General features: G+C 36.2%; 1 protein-coding gene across 2 annotated transcripts in view; it reads left to right on the top strand.

The window, feature by feature from the left end:
* Positions 1-24,454, top strand: part of RCSD1 (RCSD domain containing 1) — a 36,075-nt gene extending 11,621 nt beyond the window's left edge. For both annotated transcript variants that reach the window (XM_087721475.1, XM_014063095.2), the window contains 5 exons: positions 9,759-9,863; positions 10,026-10,115; positions 12,288-12,359; positions 19,232-19,429; positions 20,957-24,454. In XM_087721475.1, the coding sequence (XP_087577601.1) occupies positions 9,759-9,863; positions 10,026-10,115; positions 12,288-12,359; positions 19,232-19,429; positions 20,957-21,535 (1,044 nt within the window). In that variant the 3' untranslated portion in view covers positions 21,536-24,454. The remainder of the gene's footprint in view (positions 1-9,758; positions 9,864-10,025; positions 10,116-12,287; positions 12,360-19,231; positions 19,430-20,956) is intronic.
* The last annotated feature ends 776 nt before the right edge of the window (positions 24,455-25,230 follow it).

Raw genomic sequence — 25,230 nt, 5'->3', positions numbered from 1 at the left:
GTCTGAACTAGCAAGTTCAAACCTCATGGGAGAAAGCAGGGGCAAATCTCAGATATAAGTGATTTTTCTAGCCATAACTATTTTAGTTCTATGAGTGTGCTTTATATATATAAATATATATAAAATTTTGTGTGTGTGTGTATATATATATATATATATATATATATATATATATATATATATATATATATATATATATATATATATATATATATATATATATATATATATATATATATATATATATATATATATATATATATATATATATATATATATATATATATATATATATATATATATATATATAAAAATTGGGGCATACCAGGGGTTGTGACTTTAAATATATACCTTTCTCCCTGGCTCAGCTGATAATGGATCAGAGCCTGTGGCTTAATGGCTAAGACGTCTGCCTAATATGTAATATAGCCCAGGTTTGAATCCCAGTAAGGGTATGGCTAGCTGATGAGAGCTAAATAGCTTGAAATAGATCTATACTAGTCTCCCTTTATTTATTTATCAGCACAAATAAAACACAAATATATATATATATAAAATATAAATATATTTATATAATATATAACTTTGGAAAAAGTGCAGAGAAGAGCAACTAAGATGATTAAAGGCCTGGGAAGTAAAACATATGAAGAACAGTTGCAGAAACTGGGTATGGCTAGTGTAGAGAAAAGGAGTAGGGATGACATGATAGCAGTATTCCAATATTTGAGAGGCTGCCAAACACGAAAGGGTCAACTTATTTCCAAAGCACCAGAAGGCAAGAGAACAAGCAATGGATGGAAACTATTCAAGGAGAGAAACAATCTGGAATTAGAAACTGTCTAACATTGGGAACAATTAACTAGTGGAACAGCTTGCCTTCAGAAGTTGTGGGTGCTGCTTCATCACTGAAGGCTTTTAAGAAAAGATTGGTCAGCCACTTGTCTGAAATGTATAGGGCCTCCTCCTTGAGCAGGGTCTAGACTACAAGTGCTCCAAGGTCCCTCTATTCTGATTACTATTATTAATTCTCTCTCCCAAACATCAATGATTCTACATATTTGAATTTATGTTGTATGCAGCTTTCAAGAATCCCCCAAGCACATTACTCCTTCTAAACGAATTCAAATTTAGTTTACTCAAATGTATCCTCATGAGAAAAATTCTAACTGCGACTGGACATTTATCTGGCCAAGTTCTATTTCTGAATTTGTAGTTGTCACAGGAATTCTTGACACAGTGTAATGCTATTCTACCCAGTCAGGGAGAGGTCACACAAGCAAGGGGAGAAGAAATTCAATGGAAACCTTTTTCTGAACAAGAAATATTGTTAACTATTCAAATGGTATAGATTGTTGATGTTCAACTGAAAAGTGGCCAATTGTTTTTATCTTTGTGGCTTCCTGCAGTTCACAGATGTTTCCTGTAAATTGTTTGAGAGAAGCTGTGGAAGGCAGTCTTGCATTTGCTTTGTTTGTTGCCAGAGCAAATTTTGTCTCTCGCAACTTCGTGCTTTTCTTTCAGGTAGAAAATCACCATCAATTTATACCCATGTTAAAATAGTAGTTTTTATTTTCCCAGTTTGGTTATTGCATCTCATTCCTACAAGAATTGCAGATAATTCTACACAGTTCTTAGAAAGAAAATGTGATATATGAATTCCTAAAATCTCATGTCTAATATTAATATAATATTGAAAGAAAACTGTCACTAAAAAAGAGCTACCACATTGAATTTCATTCATCCCAAGCAAATGAATTTATGGAATATTCTTGAATAGGAATTGATTAGGTTCCTATTAAGCCCGTAAATGTCATTTGACAAAAAGGGGCTTGCTTATCTCCACCCTCAGTCATTCTAAGAAGGCATTGATCCAGGGGTGAAATTCAAACTTTTTTACTACCGGTTCTGTGAGTGTGGCTTGGTGGGCGTGGCAGGGGAAGGATACTGCAAAATCCCCTTTCCCTCCCCACTCCTGGGGCCAATCAGAGGTGATATTTGCCGGTTCTCCAGACTACTCAAAATGTCTGCTATTGGTTCTCCAGAACCTGTCAGAACCTGCTGAATTTTACCCCTGCAATGATCCCTGTCGCATATTGCCTTTCTATTTACTGAATCAAGATTGATTTTAACCTAAACATTGTCAGTTTACAGATAATAAAAATATAAACCCTTAGATATCAGAGCTGGAATCTCTATGTTGCTACAATTAAAGTAAATGCTGTTCATACTGTTTCTTATTTCATCTCTTCAAGAGAGAACTATAGGGAACCACAAAGAAAGTTTGTGCATTCTTAACTTCAGATATTTACAGCTATTTTTTGAAACCAGTAGAAGACTTGTAGAAAATATAAAGTCAATGTAATTCTGCAGCTTTTATTAGCCTGCCCAGCACCATAACATATCAGGGTAAGAGGGGAGAATAAAGCAAGTTGAAAAAAAAAGTTGCTCATTGGAAAAAGATTAGTGTAGCTAGAACTGCAGCCATTTGTTTACTTATCTCTTAGCATGTGTTGTTTCTTGAGCAAGAGGCCTAGCTTGCTCCCATGCTTTCAATCAGAACAGACATTGTGGAATTTCCTTCTATGGAAATAATCAACAGGCCAAAACAAGCTTCACACACCCACTTCCTGAGTAATTTCTGCTGTGTTTGACTCCGTACTTCAACTTGTGAAGAAAAAAAAAAGCAGTCTGAATAAAGGCTCTGATAATTCACTGCCTTCTTTATGTACACGGCTGATTCTTTGATATACCATCAACTTTATTTGCTTCTTCCTTTTAATTATTAGAGCACTTTCTGCTTTAAACTGAAATCATATATTTGGGAACAATGAGAACTTGTTCTTTTTTTCTATTCCTTCGCTTTTGGTAAAATATCTTACTTATTTTAGAAAGCCAGTAACCCTAAAGGATCACCAAAAACTTAGTTCTAATAAAGCAGAGTCTTCTGTCTATCATAAGAACAAGTTACTTTCTTCAGGTGGGAATATCTCCTACCTGAAATCACAGATGCAACTGGATAAACCATTTTTTCTGTAATAGTAGTAATTATTGTTGTTGTAAATTAAGTGTAAGAACCATTACTATGATTATCAGCATGGGTGGACTTACAGTATGATGCTAATTGGTTGTTACAGCAGAGAGTGAGCAGTTGTTTGTTCATCACTAATATTAGACATTATAGTACAATTATGATAATTTAAACCTATTCTGTATGGCTCTTAAGCTAGCTGTTTAAGCATCATTCCAAAAGAGACATGGATCACCAGAAAGAACAAAATTGCGCAGAGTTGCATAACATTTTAAATTACATATCTACGGGTTTAAAAATATTGGCTGTAATTTAGATACATCTCACCATTGTGGGAACATTAGAATAGAATAGAGTAGAGTAGAGTAGAGTAGAGTAGAGTAGAGTAGAATAGAATAGAATAGAATAGAATAGAATAGAATAGAATAGAATAGAATAGAATAGAATAGAATAGAATAGAATTATTTATTGGCCAAGTGTGATTGGACACACACAAGGAATTTGTCTTTGGTGCATATGCTCTCAGTGTACATAAGGAGAATAATATACATTCATCAAGAATAAAAAGATACAACACTTAGTGATACACAATGTTACTAATAAGCTGTCAAATCACACTAGTAAATAAATAAAAGAATATAAATTGAAAGATACAGGCAAGATGATTATAATCGTAAGTGAGAAGAGGTAGATAATAGGAAGGAAGAGAGGTATAATAGTAATACAGTCTTATTTGACAGAGTTGTGGGAATTAGTTGTTAAGCAGAGTGATGACATTTGGGAAAAAACTGTCCTGGTGTCTAGTTGTTCGGGTGTGCAGTGCCCTATAGCCGTGATGGTGAACTTATGGCATGCATGCCACAGGTGGCACGCAGAGCCATATTTGCCGGCAGGGCAGCCCTAAGCTCCACCGCGAATGTGCGCACCAGCCAGCTTATTTTCGGCCTTCCAGAGGTCCAGGGAAGGCCATTTTCATCCTCCCCAAGCTTCAGGAAAGCCTCTGAAGCCTAGAGAGGGCAAAAAACAGGCCCAACGGGCCAACCGGAACTTCATTGCCGAACCGGAAGTTCATTGACAAACTTTCGGTTGGCCTGTTGAGCCTGTTTTTCATCCTCACCAGGCTCCAGAGGCTTTCTTAAAGCCTAGGGAGGGCAAAAAGAACCTGGGAAGGGCAAAAATCTCCTCCCCTGTGTGGAGGTTGCTCATGCATTGGGGGAGGGGTCGCACACAATTTTGGCACACCTTTAGAAAAAGTTTAGCCATCACTGCCCTATAGTGTTGTTTTGAGGGCAGAAGTTGAAACAATTTATGTCTAGGATGTGAGGGATCTGTCGATATTTTCACAGCCCGCTTTTTGACTGAACATTATATCAACAGGGCATGTTCACTTTGTCTGTTCAGTTTGAAAGAGTTGCTGCACTTGGAATGGGCAGGTCTTCAAATGAAGGATAGGTTCAGATAAAGGACATGTTCAATATTTGTGATGCCTAGTGTCCTTTCTAGAATCATGGTGAAATGAGGCGGTGATGATTTGCACAGTTATCATGGAAACTATCATAGAAACCTGTCATGAGCAATGGAAGAGAGGAAGTTAATGCACAATGGATTTTCTGCAGTGTTGTGGCAGTCCTTCGAGTGCTCAGAACTACTGGAGCTCTCCCTTCCCTAACCAAAAGATGCCTTTACAGTATAGTTGCTCTGATATTTTAAAAGAGATACTATGTAACATATAAAACTTTCACAGACTTCCAAAACAATTTACAACTAAAATATGTAGTTGCTCTAACCTTTTGAAATACACACACACAATAATCTACAAAATGAAAGAAACTACCATAATATATTCATTAAAATACCTTTAAATAAAGTAATCAGTGCTATCATCAAAAGAAAGGCAAGTTCTGTTTGCTAAAGTGAAATTTTAAAAAATCAGACTACATTTTACACTGCTTCAAGCAGAACATAAAAATTTACTTAAATACAGTTTCCAAAAAAAAAATCCATAGAGTTGTATGGATTATTCAGTACTGTTCTTGTGATGTTTCTGTCAGGGAACAAGAAAGATGACTACCTTTCCATAAATATTGTTCTGGATTTGCAATGCATACAATAAATATTTATGTGAATTGTCTGAATATATCTTAAGTCCATACCCAAAGTACATCCACTTAAGTTATATTTAAAATTAATTTAAAATTTAAATTTAATATACAGCCTTATAATTGGTGTAGAATACTCAGCAATTCATTATAATTACTCCATTTTATTCATAGAAGATACTGTTATATAATGAATGAAATAAATTTCTACTTTCAGGCTTATTTGTATATCACTTTCAAATTATATTGACAGCCTGATATCGAAAATAAATACATAAATAAATAAATACACATAACAGTACTTTATCACAGGCATTCAGCCCATTCTCATGACCACATGAGAGCTATTGTTATACTCTAATAATCCCTGGGTAGAACATTGCATGTCTTTACTGTATGTAGAGTTTCTGTGCACACTGAATCCCCTTATATTTATTTCAGTATGTGGAATTATCATACTGAGAAATCAACTTTATTTACACAGCCTTACTTAGGAATATAATTCTAATGGTTGGGTTGGCAATATATAAATCATGTAGCAATGTTATATCTGTTTCTTTAAATCATACTGTAAAATGTGATTGGTTGCTGTTTTCCTCAATTGGCCATAAGAGGAAGCCAGAATGACTATTAGCTCTCTGTTCATTAGATGCTGGGCTGATCTGATCTGAGTGCCGTGAGCTATTGTAAGTTTTGCAACTGCTAGCAAACTTTGAGTACTGAACTGATTATATGATACTGGACTATGTTATTTGGATTATCCCTTAACTGAAAGACATTGATGACTGACTGTCTTATCCGTGTATGACTTGGACTGTTTGATGGACTCTGATACCTCTATTTCCACGAAAGTAAAAGCCTATTTAAGCTGCAGTGTCTCTGTATGCTGGTTTGTGTGTTCTCCAACACAACTCTCACAATGCTTCGTTGAACGTACTCGCTCTCCCAACAGGGAGCGTACCTAACATATTGTTATAGTAATGACAATGAATTTGTACAAAGAGAGAATGCTTGTTCTCCCCCCTTCCCCTTGTTGCTTCTTTCCAAATGTTGTACAGGCATATCTGATTTTTTTTCAAACTGTGAAATTTTGGAATATAATCTGTGCATCTGTAGCTGCCAATCCTTTGCATGATCTAATCTAATCTTAGAATGTTTCCTATCTGTGTTCAATGCAATGAAGGTTATTTTTTGTGTTCACTGAGAACAATATGTGCAGGAATAGATGTTAGGAGGGAAACAGAGCTTCCTTTGAAGAGAAATATTGGCAGGTGGAAGCTGTTTAACTCTTCTATGGCTTGTCAGTAGTAGTGCAATCAAAGGAGGACATAAGGGGTGAAGACTGTGGCTCCACTCAGCAAATAGAACTGGCAGAAGGCTCTGTGAATGCAGCAATAAGTGGAGAAATAGATTTTATAGTCAAAAGTAGCGAAATAAGCGAAGAAATACATTTTGTAGTTAAAAAAAAAGTTGCCTCAATGTGGATATTTATTCTAGTGGCCACAAACCAAAATTATTCAGTTATACTGCAGCTTGCCTGTTTTTTCCAGCATATAATTCATTTACACTACAAAACAATTTAAACACTATTTAAATGTGTGGTATCCTCATTTACTTCTGCCCTTTTTCAGCACCTTAAAGCTACAGGACATGAAATTAATTTTGAAGGAACCAGGTTAATCTCCAAAACAGAACACTTAGCAAGAGAATAATTATGGAAGCTATCGAAAGAGAGAAACACCCCCACAACATGAATAAATGTGACAATACCTCCCGCCTACCAGACATCTGGAAACCAGCCCTAGTCAACAAATGAGCCCCACCCACCACCCAGGCCACTACAACACGAAACAACAATAGACACACAGCCAACACCAATCAGCACCAATCTACCAATCATGATACAACCACACAACCAATCATTCCACTTACTGAAACAAAGCCAGCACTCCATACATACCTCCACCAACCTCCACCTACTTTATAAAAAGATGGCAGCTCCGATCACACTTTAAGCCCAAAACCCAGCCTGAAGATGACGAGAGAGACCTCGCTGAAACGTTGCCAAGACAATCTCAATCTTACACAGGAAAAGACCCGAATACAACAAGACCAGCATACTTATGAAAATCTTATAGATAGATGATAGATAGATAGATAGATAGATAGATAGATAGATAGATAGATAGATAGATAGATAGATAGATAGATAGATAGATATAGATAAATAGATATAGATATATAGATACTCTGGAATGTCTCAAGCAATTTTGACCAAACTTGGTATACAGATGACATGCCCTCTGGAGACAAACACTGTGGGGATAAGACACCCCTGTTTTGTGTGTGTGTGTGTGTGTGTGTGTATTCCAGCATAACTCTGGAAATCCTCGGCCTTTAAGGAGACCGAATCATGCTCCCTTCATAGGCCTACTGTGTGAAAGAGGCCTAGGTGTTACATGCGGAGGTACGTTGTTAAATTTACATGTTTTCACATGCTTCGGTAATTGGTTGCCCAAACCCCGGGAAGTTTAAACAACTGTCATTGGCCGGCTGGGCTGACGGAGCTCCTTAATTTACATGTTTTCACATGCTCACCGGGGATTGGTTGCCCAAACCCCGGGAAGTTTAAACTACTGCCATTGGCTAGCTAGTCTGACGGATCTCCTTAAAAGCCAAGCTCCGGCAGCCCAGCCAGCAGAGGGCAGTCACTTACTTTTGCAATAAAAAGTGCTGAAATTCACTTGTGCCTCTCGCCTGCTGCTTCTCGCCAATCTAACACAGGCCTTAAAGGCCCACTGTGTGAAGGAGCATGCTCAATCAAAGACCTCTGTACTGGCCTAATCAGGTTCTCTTTGCTTCATAGGCCTACAGCCTAAGCAGATTGCCCGCCCCCATCTCACTGCAGCGGCCCAATCTTGCAGGAAACAGCTGTGGCCTGTGTTCCCAGGATCATCCTTTGCCCCAACTCAGGCCTAGGCTTCCATCACACAGTAGGCCTACGAAGCAAAGGGAGCCTGATTAGGCCAGTACAGAGGCCTTTGATTGACCGTGCTCCCTCATACAGCGCTTGGGAGGAGGAAGGGAGAGGGCAGGGATGAGGGGCATGGGAGTAGATGGAAGAAAGGCCCCTCTCAATGGCTCCCTGTCAGACAATTATTATTATTATTATTATTATTAGAATTTGTAGGCCGCCCTTTTCCCTGAGGGGACTCAGGGCGGCTCACACAAAAACTGGGAAAGGGGAATACAGACATTAGGACAAAACATGTAATAAAATACCAAGCAACAAACACTCATCATTCGGGCGGGGTAACTATCCTATCCCCAGGCCTGACGGGCGAGCCAGTTCTTCAAGGCTATGTGGAAGGCCTGGACGGTGGAGAGGGTACGAATCTCCACGGGGAGCTCGTTCCAAAGGGTCGGGGCTACTGCTGAGAAGGCCCTCCTCCTTGTAGTTGCCAGCCGACACTGGCTGGCCGATGGAATACGGAGGAGGCCTAATCTATGAGATCTTATCGGTCAAATAAGATAATTTATAGACATTGAAGACAAACGCTTCAATGTCTATAAATACCCAGGCAACGCTGGGTCAGCTAGTATTAAATAAAAATATATCCATAGTTTTTCTCCAACTGAAGATCTTTTCCAAAAGCTCTGCAGAAGAGACTTAAAATATTTTTTACCATTCTCCTAAAGAATAGAAGGGCTAATCTGGCTTCAAGAGGTATTTCAAAAGGAGTGGCCCACCACTAAGAAGATTGTGTTCTAGACCCCAAGCAACAACATCTTGTTCTGACTAGACTATACGGAACAAGCAGATTTAATTTGGAGAAAGCAGTCTCAATTGTTCCTGCAGGAAAAGTGAACCCCGTCCTGAACAATAGATGGTATGTCCATAGAACTAGAAAGTTTCTGTTCCAATAACAACTGTTCTGCTATGCACAATTCAGACTTTATCTCTGACTACTTCACAGGTTTTTGTCTTCTTAGTCCTGTATGTGATAGCAGCTACACCTCCTTCTACTAACTTCCATTAGCTGAATGAGTTCTTTCCATAATGATTTCCCAGCCATTTATTTCTTTTTCTCAACTTCTTCCTCTTTTTATACCTAAATCTCTTTCCATCTAGCAGTATTCAATTCAGCTAAATGTCTCAAGAGTCCAAATGCAGTCCAAAGTGTCTTCTTTGTTTCTTTTTTCAGCACCTACCTACAAATACATCAATTTTCCCTCTAAAAATAACATCAACAGCAACAACAATGCTATTATCTTGCCAACCAAATTTACTGTAACAGTAATGGAATGAGCTAGTAAGTAGATTTGGGCAAAGAGTTGTCAAGTTAAAAAAAATAACATTTAAACCAATATTCATGACAGTTGCATTCATACGAGATATTAGAAAGAATTTCCTAATACCATTTATTATTCCCTAAAATAGTAAAATATTTGAATATATTATTTCTTTAAATGTTCAAATAGTAAAACAAAAAATGAGATGATTTGGTCATCAAGACATGTGCTACACAGCACTAAGGTTTTTATTTGAACAATAAAAGTTTTAGCTTTATCAACTTTTTACCCCTCTATTTCTTTGACTGAGAAACATTTTATTTCTGGGTTTCTTTCAGGACAAACCGTCAGAGACCAAGATGGTGGTGGAAAAGTCCACAGCTCCATCTGTGGCCCAACTAGCAGGAAAATTTCAACAGCAATCATCAAATTCTGGCAAGGAGGTAGGGATAATGCAACTACAAAGGGAAGTTCAATTTGCTCATAAGACAACCCCCATGTATATATTCAGATTTGAGCATTCCTTAAAGAACCAATACTACATATGTTCTTTTCATATCTATCTCTTTTCTCTTTATTTTTCATATGTTTTCCTCTGTTTTCAGGTCCCAGCTCCTAAACCAGCACGCAGAAAGCCACCTTGTTCTCTTCCCCTCCACACAAATAAGATGGAGCTAGGACAGAATGGTGAGGTGGTAAGTATCAATATTTTAAGGAAACTGAATTGTACTTCTTTTATAAGACATGTTAATAAGAACTCTAAAACTGGTGCTGCAATTGCTGTAGAGGTGTTTGGAATTATACATGGTAGTGATTTCCTTTCATCATGGAGCATGATTCTATTTCACCAAGTTCTGCTACTACGGAATTCTTGCTTGCCTCTTGACAGCTGTAAATATGCCTGCATGTTACTAAAAGAAACCACTCTATTGATTATCAGGTTCCAGGATTGATTATCATGTTCCAGGAAGAATTGGGCTTCCAGCAAATGCTTAATCCATGTAAACAAAAGCAAGCATTGCTATACACTTATCATATATGATTATTAGACTGATCATATATATGGTTACTACTAAAATGAGCATCAACCTCTTTAGATTATTTTACATTTTCTAATTAAAGATCAACATGGATGTAAAATCCAAAAGCAAATATCTCCAAAATATAGCTTACATCTTCCTAAACAAAGCAGGTATGAGTACATAAATATCTAAAAAAAAAGATTAACATTGAATAATGAGAGTAAAATGTTTAATAGTAGGACACGACAAAAGGACCGAATTTCCATGAAATAGATAATTTATTTGTGGATGATAGGAGGAGTTGAAGCAAATAAAGAGTAGGGCTATTGAACAAAGTAAGTAGTGTCACCTGTTTTTCCTCTTTCTGATACCACATTCTCTCTCTTTTCTTCTCATAATTCCTCTCTAAACGACCTGTTTCCTGTGGCTTGAGGTATATCAAGAAAGAGGCAGATATTTCATACAGAGATATAAATTTGTCAAGAGTTTTTTCTAATTAACTCCAGTACTTCAGGTTTTCCCTATCTGCTTCTTATTCCACATATACAATATATACACATCATACCATTTTGTTTCAGGGTAAATAATGTAGTTTTGCATTCTTTGCATTCTCTCTTCATACATTTCCTTTTTGGGATTAATTACCATGTCTTCCAATTGCCATGTGCAGATACAGTCTACATACATACAGAACATTAGAAAGTCACATACCATAGTAACCTTAAATGTTTTATCATTTTTCCACATGCATCATTTATATCTTATCATTTTCAGTAATTTCAGTGCTTTCCATTTATTTTTAATTAAATGGCAACAATTATAGTGCCCTCTTTAATTTCATTTTTTATATACAAACCTATAAAATATACCTTACAACATTTCTTCATTTCAAATAATCTCAAATTATATCACATCTTAGTGACTCCTTGTTTACCCCTTTCTTTGTGTCTACTTTCCATTAATTCTACTGGGAGATTAATCTAGTTTCTACTAGATTACTTCAGTAACCCCATTACATTGTATCAAATGATGGTTATATCAATCTGTGGCAGCAGTGTTAGTAATGGCTCACAACTAATCTAAGTACTCTCCAAATGTGTGGATGTCCGTTTCCAGAATCCATAAGTCCCCCATGACCAATGCTGAGAAACATAGGAGTTGTAATCTAGACATTTGAACAATGCTATAATTGCAGAAGATTGTTGTGATTTAAGTAGTATATTTCTATTCAGTGACTCTGCCATCTGAATAACATCACACCTGTCGACAGTGGCAGCATTACCATTTATTTATTTTATCAATTTCAACCACAAACTCAAAAGGTTTATAATTAAAAAGTAAGGACAATGAATAAAAGAAGAATGCATAAGAGGCGTAAAGACAGACATTAAAAAATCCCCCATCCAAAAAGGGATTCACCGTCAACCTCTTCCAAGACCTCATTTCATCCCATATAAGAAGTCAATAAAAATTGGAGAAGGGTAGCAATAGGAATTCCCATCCTTTTAAGTTAGATATCCTTTCAATTTATATTCATTGTGAGGTCAGATATCTAGCACGAATATGACAGTACTGGTCCTGATAAAACCCTACAATCCTAATACCATCTATTGTATATATATTTATATCTAACATATGCACATCTTTCTTTTGTGGAATATAGTCCTTTTCAAGGAGGGTTTCTCAAGGGCACTTGTATTGATAATAATATTTTCCTAGAGACTTTTTATACTTCAGGATAAAAAAATTAATAATTAAAAATGAATCAATTGAACACCAAAGATTTTGGCAAGTAATAAAGGTGGCTCTTTCAACCAACTCTGTTTCTTATTACACTATTTACAGAAACCATCCCCAAATGCTCCTCGTCCTATAAGGATAAAGCCCAAAAGTTCTCCTCTCATTGAAAAAATGCAGGTAAGATCTGATTGCATCACTGCTCCTCTCCTAATGTTTTTAAAACATTAATAGTTAAAACATTTGGAACCTCTAGTTGCTGATATCATGCAGGATTTTTTTTTTTGAAAAGACAGAACGATAGTGACAATATGGAATGTAAGTAGTATGAACACAGGAAAGCTCAACAAAATGAAAATGAAATACATTGACTACACATTGACATCTTAGGCATCAGCAAATTGAGTGAAATTTCAGAATATCATAATGCTGACTACTACTCAGAACAAAAAAAAATCCCAGAAAGACAGTGTTTATATACAATGTAGTCAAATACAGAATAATATCAATTAGACTTCCTGCACAGCTCTTTAATAAAATGGTTATTCAGATTTAATTCCAACCATTGAGGCAGGAAGAGAATTGATGAGTTTTATGATTAAGTTCAACATGAAATCATCAGCTGGAAAAGTAAAAAGGAAAAATGTAGTTCAAATTGATTTTTAAAGGATGCCAGCGAAGATAGAAGTACGAAAATATACTGAAATTCTATGCACAAATGCCCCTATCCAACATGGTGAGACAGACTAGCTCCAAGTTAGTGGACAAGTGAGAAAAGATTGTATATTCTCTCTGCATTTGTTCAGCTGTATGCTGAGAGAAGCTAATCAAGTTTCCTTCCAATAATTGGATTGGTTGGAATTGGAAACAATTATTGGATGGAAACGAATCAAAGACAGAAGCTAACTAAAGAGAAAATTGGTAACAGTGAGACAATGAACCAGTGGAACAAATTACCTTTGGAAGTTGTGGATGCTCCATCATTGGATGCTATTAAGAAATGACTAAAAAGCCATTGTCAGAATTAGTACAGGTCTCCTGCATTGGAGTAGATGACTTCCAAAGTTCCTTCCAACACTGTTATGTTATTCTGTCACAATTTATATTAGGACTATCTCAGTGGTGGGTTCCGGATCCTGTTGCAACCAGTACGGTGCAACGGGGCCCGGCGTCCACCATATGAATGTGCGCAGCGCCTGAACACATGCGCACAGCAAGCACATGTGTTCTACCCTCCATTGCTGCCTCTGCGATGCTCCATTTGCTCGGTGGAGCGTCGCACAGGCGCTATACATGCCATGCGCATTTGCAGAAGCGCCAAAGAGTTCAAATACAGGAAAGGACAATGGGTGGGCAGGTGGGCCCTCCAGAGCACCATACCGGAACAGTACCCGGTGCTCCAGGCAGGCAGCAGTACGCCCGTGCCAGGGCGTACAGCCTGCAACCCACCACTGGACTGTCTCACCATACTGGAAATAGAGAATTTAAGATAATCTTGAATGTAAAGAATTAAAACTGTTGATATTATAGCCATCTTCACCCTTTCTTTGATACCAAGCCACTGTTGATATATTTTCTTGGCTGAAATACTAGAAAATCTATAAGGCTTCAGCCAACATACAAAAATAGTGTCTACATTCAGCTGTTTTGGAAAGGCAGCTATTTCCACCTCTGCTCTTCGCCAAATTATTTGTTGACATAGTCACCATTAGATACATCAGTTGGTGAAACAGATATCTTAAACACAAGAGCTCCCTCTTGTGATTATATTACAACAGTCATGTTTTCTAAAATACTGCCTGCTAATAGGCCATCCTAGAAATCATATATGAAAAAATTAACAAGATATTGGCAGAGGTGGGTTGCTGCCAGTTTGGCCCGGATCAGGCAAACTGGTAGTAGTGGCGGCGGGAGGCTCCCTCCACCCTCACGGACACTTCTGCTCGTGTGAGAGTGCCCAAACCGGTAGTAAAAAAATTAGCAACCTACCTTTGGATATTGAAATGTATATCTAACTTAATAGGATGCAAAAATTCATTCTGAGTTGGAATGTGAATGAGGACAAATTCATGGGGAGCATCAATAAAGCATTACCATGTGCAATAAATAATAAAACATTTATTTTCACAAAGTACCAAATTTGATTTCTTTTTTTCCTATTTCAAATTTTTCCATCCATAAACCAGTGCTCGGTATTCACTGAGAATCCTCATTCTTAAATGGTCTATCATCATAAAATTATGGAAAGCTTTGAAGAGACCTTGGAGACCAATCTCCTGCCCGCTGCAGAATTCATCATTATAGCATCTATGATAAATGGTCATCCAACCTCTCTTTAAACACACCCAGTAATGGACTCCTCTACGTCTCAACACATTCTGATTTAATTGTTGAATAACAGTTAACAATAGGATATGCTTCCTGATGTCCAATTGAAGTTTATTTCCTCTGTAATTTCAGCCCATTGTTTATTGTCCTGTCTTCTGAAGAATTCTGAACTATTCTGCCTTGTCTTCTAATTTCTCTTGAACATGACATTATACGTCTGTTTATATTACCTAAAATTGCTTTTGTTTTGGGGGGAATTGTATCACATTCTTGGCTCACGTTTACCTTGTGCTTCCCCAAAATACTAAGATCCCTTTTTACATGTGCCATTGTCAATATGGTCTCCTCATACTAAATTTCACATCTATGAATTTTTATGCTGGAAAAAAAATATTTATTTCATTGAAATTAATCTTGCTAGATTTTGCCATTGTTTTTTGCTTATCAGGTTCTTCCTGAATCATGATATTGTCCCGCTTACCCTGCCATGTGTGACATTTGCAAATTCAATAATCGTATTCTTTAAACCATCATTTAAATTATTTATAAATATGCTAAATATCACAGAGCCCAGATATTTCTTGCAGCTTGACATTAAGATATTGATGTTCTTGTTGACTGTAATCATTCAATTAGTTCTATCATCTAATAATAGTCTAGCCCAGGGATGTCAAACTCAGCATTCTTTGCAAACCTAAGTTCCTTTCTGACTTTCTTTACTGGTATGCCTGTTTAGCTATCATGTCTCAATTGCCATGTTATAAACATATCCCTTTTAATTCTCAGCTTCATCAAAATTTACTATGCATTCACAATTATTTCATAAACTATCTCATATTTTTCTCACTTTAGAATGGTGGTAACTGTACATCCAATATCTTATTTTTAAGACATTTCTAACTTTCCTATAAAACCTAAAAGACTGGGCTAAGGATAGATCGTCATGAAAAAAATGTAGTTGCTAAGACAATGATTTGATGTTACGTTTCACTCAATCAACTCTTCTGTATTCCCTTAGACTTGAGAATTTTTGTCTATGGAATCCTATTAAGCACTTGGAAAAGTTTATTAAAACTGAATATTCTAAAATCTGATGTGCATGTACAATTCTGCCACAATTTCTCTATTTGTAGTATCTTAAAGCAAAGGTAATATGGTATGTTCCCACTGCTTTTATCTCTTCAGCCAGTAGTTTTTTTATTTATTAGAATAAGAGCCAACTCTCCTGTTTCTCCTTTAAGAAACACATGAAAGACAAGAAACAAAATCAAGAAGACAAGAAATGGCTTTTGGGAACTGTATAATCTTGGCTGAGTTGGTTTTCTAACAGATGTCTTCATAGTTGAAGCCCAAATGTTCTTAAATTTGCATTGTCCAGATCTCTTGCCTGGCTCTGCTGGTTACAATAATCCTACAGTAAAAGCCTTTCCTCCCACCCCCCACATTTTTTTTGTATTCTTACCTATGCTCTCAATTAAACATTCATATTCAAACTCTGGGATATTAATACATGTGTCTACTTTCTTCACATATAATGCCAATCCTTCATCTGGGATATTATAGTAAATATTTGTTAATCTTTGTATTTCACTCATGCATTCTATCTTGCCAGAATCCATCCATCCATCCTTCCTTCCTTCCTTCCTTCCTTCCTTCCTTCCTTCCTTCCTTCCTTCCTTCCTTCCTTCCTTCCTTCCTTCCCATAAACTGCCTATTTCAAATGCATGACTCCAGTTAGCAATAGCAATAGCAGTTAGATTTATATACCGCTTCATAGGGCTTTCAGCCCTCTCTAAGTGGTTTACAGAGTCAGCATATTGCCCCCAACAACAATCTGGGTCCTCATTTTACCCACCTCGGAAGGATGTAAGGCTGAGTCAACCCTGAGCCGGTGAGATTTGAATAGACGAACTGCAGAACTGCTGTCAGCTGAAGTAGCCTGCAGTGCTGCATTTAACCATTGCGACTAGCAATTATTAAAAGAAAGATAAAATATTTATTATGTACAACAGCCAAGATAAATTTAACACAACATGATTAATTGATTAACACATGATTAACACAACCATGATTGTTCTCCATACTCTATGCAATTGTGTAGAAACTGGAAAGCTTAGTTTATCTATCCAGACCTAATATATCGGATGCCTCTGTATCTCACATACTCCTTCCAGTTGAATTTCCAGGACTTGGAGTTGCACTATTTTTAGAGTTTTCTTCTCCTTCCTCCCAAGGACTCAGTTTAAAGCCTTCTGAATCTGCTTTGCATGACATCCTCTAAAAACAATTTTCTCATTTTTTGTGAGATGCAGCCTACCTTTTGCAGAAATTGTTTGTTTTGGAAATACAACCCATTATCTTGTAATCCAAATATTGGACCATCTGTGTTCTTAGTAGTTCATTTCAGTATTCTTCCGTCTTCCCAAGTCGTATCCTTCAACAGGAAGGAGTGAAAAAATACCATCTCTTTCACTTTCCTATCCAACACTTCATAATCCTTTGCTGCCCCTCCATTGCCTGTTTAACTGTGTAATTTGTTCCCTTGTGAATCAACAAAAAGGAATGTGTCAACAGGTGTTCAATCTTTGAAAGCTTTTCATCACATTCTAAATGTGTGCCCTAGGAAGGCAGCACGTTTTTCTGAGCGCATTATTCAGCCAACAGATTGTGCCTTCTCAGCAAGGAGACTCCAATCACCACCCCCACTACTTCCTGTTCTTCAGGACAGAAGTGGGAATTTTTCCCTTATGGACAGACAATATTGTCTTCTTCCTCAGTCCATGAGGTTTGGCTGTTGCTGTTTTTCCAACAATATGAATAGGGACAAAGATTATGGAATTGCAATTTATTATTATGGAATTGCAATTTATTTTTATGGAATTGCATCATGTTCCTCCATTTCTCTGGCCTCTTTATCTCCTAAATTCCAGGAGGTTTCTTGGTAATTCTGCCCATGTACAAGTGCTTCCCATCTCTGTTCCAAAAATGCTAAGTCTTCTCCCATCATAATTTGCTATTAATTTGGGGATGAAGGAGGATTACTGTCCTCTTGTGTGGCTATTATAGTTTTTACCTCACAACTGCATTTGGTCAATATCCACAAATGAGGAATCCATCACAATGTTACATCAGATTGCTATGTCATGTGAACTATTGCTGAGAAGGGGCTCTTTCCCTTCCAGACCTCTTCGATCAATTATATCTCTCATCCTCAACTGCTGCCCCCACTCTAAATTCCACTCAGGCCTGCATTCAAAAGAGGACATTGCGAAACAGCTTCCTTTTTTGTAAGGCTCACACAGCTGCTTTGAAAGCTATTCTCTGTTGTTTGGATATGGGACAATATAGGTCAGAGATGGCATTCAGCAGGTTCTGACCAGTTCTGGAGAACCGTTAGCAGAAATTTTGAGTAGTTCAAAGAACTGGTAAATATCACCTCTGACTGGCCCTGCCCCCATCTATTCTCTGCCTCCTGAGTCCCAGCTGATTGGGAAAAAATTGGGATTTTGCAGAAACTTTCCCCTGGAGTGGGGAGGGAATGGAGATTTTACAGTATCCTTCCCCTGCCATGCATGAGCCATACACACCAAGCCATGCCACGCCCACCAAGCCACACCCACAGAACTGGTAGTAAAAAAAATTGAATCTCACCATTGAAATAGGTGATATAGGTGCTATGTAAATGTGCTTTTGGAAGCTTCTCTTTAGAATAGTCTTGAATAGTCTTATATCCAGTATTCTTGACTGTTAATAGAACATCTGTTCAGAATCTTGGTTTATGTTTTCTTTGGTTTTTGTGTATGTCATTTTATTTATTGGGAGAGAGGGTTGTTCTTCCATAATTGAACATCTGATGGCACCCTTGAGCCAGGGGTGGGTTCTGGCAGCCACTACTGCCGGTTCGCTCATTTGTATGCTACGCATGTGTGTGCTTAATGCGCATTATGCATGCATGCACAGTGCAATTAAAATTGCATGCACAGAACTGAAAAACAAGATGGTGGTGCCTATGGCGCCGCCCGGAGAACCAGTTTGGGGGCATGGCAGGCCGGGGTTGCTGCCAGTTCCAGTGACCCAAGCCGCCAAACCACTACTGGTTTGGCCGAACTGGTCTGAACCGGTAGGAATCCACCACTGCCCTAAGCACATCTCCACCTCCAATTATTTCCTATCATTTAATAGCGAACTATAGAGGGTCTGGAATAATTCCTTGGCAGTTCAGAGATAAACAGATCAATAATAATACCTCAACTCCATAGACTACATCTTTTTTCTCATATTTCCCCCTTTCCTATTTTTTTCTCCCACAGAGCTGGAAACTATTTTATATTTTCTACCGAGCCATTGCTTAAACATTGTTGGCTCGTTTTAAAAAAATAATCTTATTTTATTCAGGAGGTGAACATGATTAACCCCTCTCCACAAAATAAAGTTGATAACAGTTTTGAAGTTCATGTTCACCCCTGAATGCTGTTTACTTCTTAATAGATGCTGGCAAAGGTACTGCAATTATTCCAGAAAAAAAGATATACAGTACAGTATGTCATTCCTTGGCAGATAGCCTTATTAATCATTTAGGAATCTCTCTCTCTGTTTCACTAATATTAGGTGTGCTCCATAAACTGACTTCAGCAATAGATAAAGTGAGTAATATTAAGGCAAAATTTCAAATATTGGGAAGAAAATGAAAGTACTTATTTATGATTCACTCATTTTCTTTACAGGCCAATTTGGCACTTGCTCCAACTTCTATGCTGCCAGGAGCTTCTCCTAAAAGCCCTGGACTAAAGGCAATGGTGTCTCCTTTTAGCAGTCCACCTGTCACCCCTGTCAGCCCAAAGACTCATTCAAGTATACCTGATGAATCTCCTGTTAGTTTTGAACAACCACCAGAAGGCACTCATCTTCAGTTTTATAATAAGGTAAGATATAGGCTGATCACCATAATATTGACAATTTAAAGATGAAAAGGAAAGGAAGAAGTCAGGGGGGAAGAAGGTCTCTCAAACTGTTGTACCCTACGCTAAAAACATGAATATGAAATAAAATGAGTCAATGAACAGCTATAGCAGTTTTCAAAAAGACCACAAAGAATTTTCATCAAGTAACAGTTAACTAATTGAAGTAAATGAGTAATTATTTTTAAAGAAAAATGTCAATGTCATTTGACTGAAATATTAATTTTATTTCATGAATTTTATAACAGTACTGTAATAAGTACATGACATAGTTTTGTTTTTTTTTAAAGTTCTCTTGAAGTACATGTGATGTTCCTAGTATAAAGTAGCTTCCTGAATTCTGTCCTGAGAACCTTTTTAAGAGAAGGAAATGTTAGAATATCATTTTTTTATTGTTAGGCAAATTATAGCCATATAGAACAACATTCCTCAGATTTGAATATGTGGAATTCCCATTTAGCTTAATGTATATATGATTGTGAGACTGAAATTTCTTTAAATGTACCACTTCCTTTAACTTGCTATCATTACATGAATCAATATATACCGGTACTTGCAACACTAACATATTTTTCTTTTTTTGTTCACTTTTCTCCCCAGCTCCTATTGCTAACCATCTAGCTTTCCTTGGGGTTCCTTTCAGATGATCTAATTTTATTTTTTTGTGACTCCCTACGCTCACTAGCCTTCCATACCTGATAGTTCTACATAGATTCCTCTATTCTTAAGTATCTCTAAATGACTTGTCTGTGGCCTGTCTTTTGACTACCTGAAACTGATATTGGATTTTAATCTATCTGCTCCTTCATGCATGCTTACTTTGACGAATGATCCTACAGATGATCTTTCTATTTAAACTCCAGATTGGCCAAAGTAACCAAATCTCTAGATTCATGACAACTGCATGGATGGAACAAAATAAGATAAGCTTTAAATAAAGGAGAGAAAGTTATTGATTTCTTAAAGAAATATCAACTCATATAGGAAAGTATTGCCTTTGGGTCACATCCTTTTCTCCTTTTATCAGTAATACCATATCTCAATTCATTTACTGTTTCCACTCTTCCACCCAAAACCATTGTTTTGGTGAATGAATATAGAAAATTCTGGAGCTTCTGCCCAATGTTTGTGTTTTAAAAATAATTAATTTTAAAATCTGGTAGATTTTAAATAACCACATTTATCATCATCATAAAGTTGGTGATCTATACATTGAAAGAGACCAGAAGATCATATTTCTTATCCACAAAAACCACATTGGCCAGAGTAATTGTAACATGCTAGTTGGCACTGAAAAAATAGAATACTATTTCACTTTTCTGCTAAGTAACAATCCTATGTTCTTCGGTGTGAAAGAAATGGTAATGCCAAAATTTAATCTTATGAAGAATAACTAAGTGTCCAGGAATGAATGCAGTTCTGTTGGTTGTTTTTAATGATGTCTGGTCTGGATCATGTTCTTATTTCAATCACAGCTTTATCCACTTTCAGGTAAGGACACGAGGATCAATAAAGCGCAGACCTCCATCTAGAAGGTTTCGAAAATCACAGTCAGAATATGGAGATGACCTAGATTTAGGAGGGACAGTTTTACCTCAGGAAAATGGTTCCCAAACTGAGGAGAAGGAGGAAGTGGATGTATTTATGGACAATAATAAATGTATGAAATCCTCACCTGCCCCGGTGGGTGGCATAGACCATCAGAAGAAAAAAAATCAAGTAGCTTCTAATGAAAAATTGCCATCAGATCTACAATCTAGTGGAACAGAGAAAGAAGTGGATACAGAAAAAGTAACAAAATTCAAAGAGAGCCAGGAAGACAAGACACAGAAGAATCTTTCAGAGGAGAGACCAAGTAAGACTGTGAACAATGAGAAAGGGAAGAATACAGATACTGATACTACAGAAGATACCAAAAGAAAACCACAGAACTGTAATGCTTCCAACATGGAAAACACTTATAAAGAAAAGAGGGAGGAAAAAATAAATGGAAGTGAAGATTCGCATCATGAATCAAGCATACAAGATACTGGGACTTCACAACCTGCTGCAAATATGAAACTATTCTGAACTCCAGGATATGGTGCTAATATAATTACTAAGCAAATGATAAATGGAAAGCCAATTTATTAGAGTTCCTTTTGCAATACTTGCTTATAAACTATTTCTAGTTTATAATAGCTTATAAAGAAATAAACTATTTCTTTAAAGAAGACACCAAAGAAACCTGAATTATTACTTTCTGCTGGAAATTTGTAAGCTTTTGTTGAGACAAATCAGAACATCTGTGATGGAAAGCAGCCTTACCAAGCTCCTTAAGGTTCTCAAACGTGGGGATAGGCCAAAAGCATGTTTTGGAGATTGTCTATTGAATTTCAACAGTTGCTGAGTGTTTTTTTTTTTAATGAAAAGGACTATAATCCATATTAATTACACTTTCTGATTAAAGTTGACATTTCCAAACCATTTCTGGCCTATGAACTATAATTATACTGCATACATATCCATTATACAGTCAGCTCAGAAGCATCAAAACTCAGTCTCTTCTGGTTTGGTTAGTAGCTGTGGGATAATTTGTATATGTGACAAAGAAACAAAACAAAGCAAAACAAAACAAAACACAACACTGATTTTCTACAACATTTCATATTTTTTGAGATTTTCTGAGTTTGCTATTAAGCACAGGAGTAAGCTATGGCTGGATTCAGCAAAATAGTAGATAGAGTTAGCCACAAGATTGCTAAGCCATTGTGATAAATAGGCCATGTCTTATGGTTTAACATGTGCAAACTCAGTTAAATGACTTATTTAGCAAAGAATAGTGAAACCATAGCTTCACATGATACATATATTAAATTTGTGGATATTTTTATACATGAATGTAAATTAAGTTTGAACTATTGTGCTATTTATCTAAGTCCTTTGGTTATTGTTCATATTTTTTTAAAAAGGAAAAGAGTTACTTATAATATACATGACAGATCTTCCTGATGTGTTTTAAAAAAATCTATTACTGAATTGGCAAGCAATAACATCTTTCAATTTCATTTGTCAAAATAACCTGCATCTTGAAAAGTCTGCTATTCTCTTTAAGAAGCCAGTTATAGCAATTGCTTAAGTAGACATTTCCAATTATTTTAGGATTAGAATAGAAATAAAAATAGGAAACACCAAACCATGCCCACATTAGATAGACATGTTTTAGAAATACAACTCCTAGTCAAACATGGGATGGGACATTATAAGTAATAATGGCTGAAATATCAAATGGGGAGAAAACATATAATCAAATTAGGAAGCAACAAGCTGAATACATCTACATTTGCTATTCAACTATGCATTGCTGAACTTCGTACAGTTCTGCTTGGGTTGACTGAAGAATGAAAGCATACACCTATCAGTATGAATAAAATAAATGTAACTATCTGAAAGGACTTAATCCTAGGTCTACAAATATTGCTTATACATTATAGGTATCACTGACAAGTGAACATGGTTCACGGCAGTGTTATTTTGCACATTGTGCTGGTCAGCTATAGAATAGTTCTGCATCTTAATGATCTAAAGAGAGCATAGCATCATTTTCTGAATGGCGGGAAAATCAGGTACTGCAGCTAGCAGCAAGATTTAAGAAATAATTTTCCCAAACTGTGATTTGCAGATGTTCTTTTAAAAATCAGAATGGCTACTGGCTAAAGGAGCCAGACAATTTTTGTTTGTTTTCTTCACATGGCTAAAGTCTCAGTATTATCACAGTGCATGGTGCTGATCTCAGAAGATCGCACACTGTAGACTATCATCTCTTCCAAAAAGCTATCTTCAAAGCAAAAATATGAAGTAGTTTCAAAAATAATCATAACATTTCACGAAATAATATGGTATATGAAACAATTTTGCAATCAAAGTTGCCCATTTACCATATACTAAATGGCCAGTTTAATTCTGTGAATTTCTCAAGTAGGCATGAAGGAGATAATGGATTCTTGTTGATTGTATAATTAAACTGGTATGTACTGCTTTTTGGTTGCCATAGATAATAGTAATTTTATATAAATATTTATGTAATCTATGCACATGCCATTCTGCAAAATGAATTTTCTTATGTAATTTTGATTTGTGTAAAATGTGTTTGTTAAACCTAAAAGCTATTGTGCATTCATTTATTATTTGATTCAGACAGTTAACATTTCCATACAGGTTGTTTTTGTCCCTTCCTCATACAGCAAAGATGCATCCCATGTTTGTTGATGATCTATTGCTTTGATCATTGCTTTTGTAGAAAAATAGCTAGAGATGGAGTGACTGGGATTTTTTTCTTGGATTTTCATAATTTATGCACTGTTAGCTATGCCTCGGCAAAATCATGAACCTGAAGAACACTGTAATAATTTTTGTATTTGTTTTACTAAACCATCTGAGTTACAGTATTAAAAACTTATGGGTTGCCCATCACATGTCCTGGATTAAACTAAAAAAACTATATATCCTATCCTTGATTTACTGCAGAAATCACGATATTTATATGAAGATTTAGAAAAGTTATTAGTGCAGTGTAGCGTAGTGTAGTGTAGCTTTGATTCACATGCTAAATCCAGAAAGAATCTAATTGTCAAAACATTTGGAAAAGTTTATTTAGAAAATTATTTGGAGATTCCAGGAGATAATACTAAAATGTTGTTATTAGGGTGATCTCACTTAGTTTGCATATTTCTTGAGATTAGTATCCAATTCCTGAATTACTGAGTTTTTTTCACAGGATCTTAAATTTCAAACATACTATATAATGAGGACATTATCTTTTAATGAAGTAAACAAATCTAAATCTATCCTTTAATTGGTGCTACTATTGGTCCATATTTGTTCAATATATTCACTTATTTAATATTTCTCCTTACCGGAAAGCATTATGTTCTCAGGAACATCCGTAAAGTACAGATAACCATTGTTTTGTTGTCACATAAAATCTATTAAATAGTATTGTTTATTGAATCACAAATATATGCACATGAATTGTGTATTTTCACTTGATATCAATGTAAAAGAGAAACACATTTTTTAATGTAGGAGTGGTAGTGCTGTTAAGTATACATCACTCTGACTATTTATTCATCGACATTTTATTTGTGTTGGGAATATTTTATTTATTTATTCTTCAGATTTTTATCCTGCCTTTATTATTCTGTAAGCAACTCAAGGTGAGGAATACACCTAACATACCTAACATTTCTTCCTCCTATTTTTCCCACAAAAACTCTGTGAGGTGAGATGGGCTAAGTGCAGGTGACTTACCAAAGTCACCCAGCTGCCTTCATGTTTAAGATAGGATTAGAAAAAAAAAGATTCTCCTACTTTCTGACCCAGGTCTCTACTAATGGTGGAGACAATTGCTTTATTTAGTTATCAAAATTAAAGTAAATAAAATAATGTATGGCACTGAAATTGCAGCACTGATTTTGAAACAGAATTATGTACAAATGATAAGAATGTGTTTGTTAAATTTATAAATGGTATTGAAATTTGAAACAGAAGAACAAGTTAAGGAATGTGTGATAAAGTCTATTAAGTATACAGATGGAAAGATGGGAAATATGTGGTTGAAAGAAATGAGATTTACACTGTTATAAACTTAAAGACAATTTTTATAAAATGATGTACCATGGGTATACAGTATGACTCCATAAAAATTATCTAAAATGTATCAATACTTTAAATGTGTGTTGGAGATGTGAACAAAAAAGGCTGAACAAAAAAAGCTTTAAAAATTA

This window comes from Thamnophis sirtalis, unplaced genomic scaffold, assembly GCF_051295495.1.
Source record: "Thamnophis sirtalis isolate CommonGarterSnake01/CBP01778 unplaced genomic scaffold, rThaSir2_p1.2 scaffold_8, whole genome shotgun sequence".
Taxonomy (NCBI): domain Eukaryota; kingdom Metazoa; phylum Chordata; class Lepidosauria; order Squamata; family Natricidae; genus Thamnophis; species Thamnophis sirtalis.
Note: the sequence above shows the minus strand (reverse complement) of the source record. Positions and strands in the feature narration are given on the sequence as shown.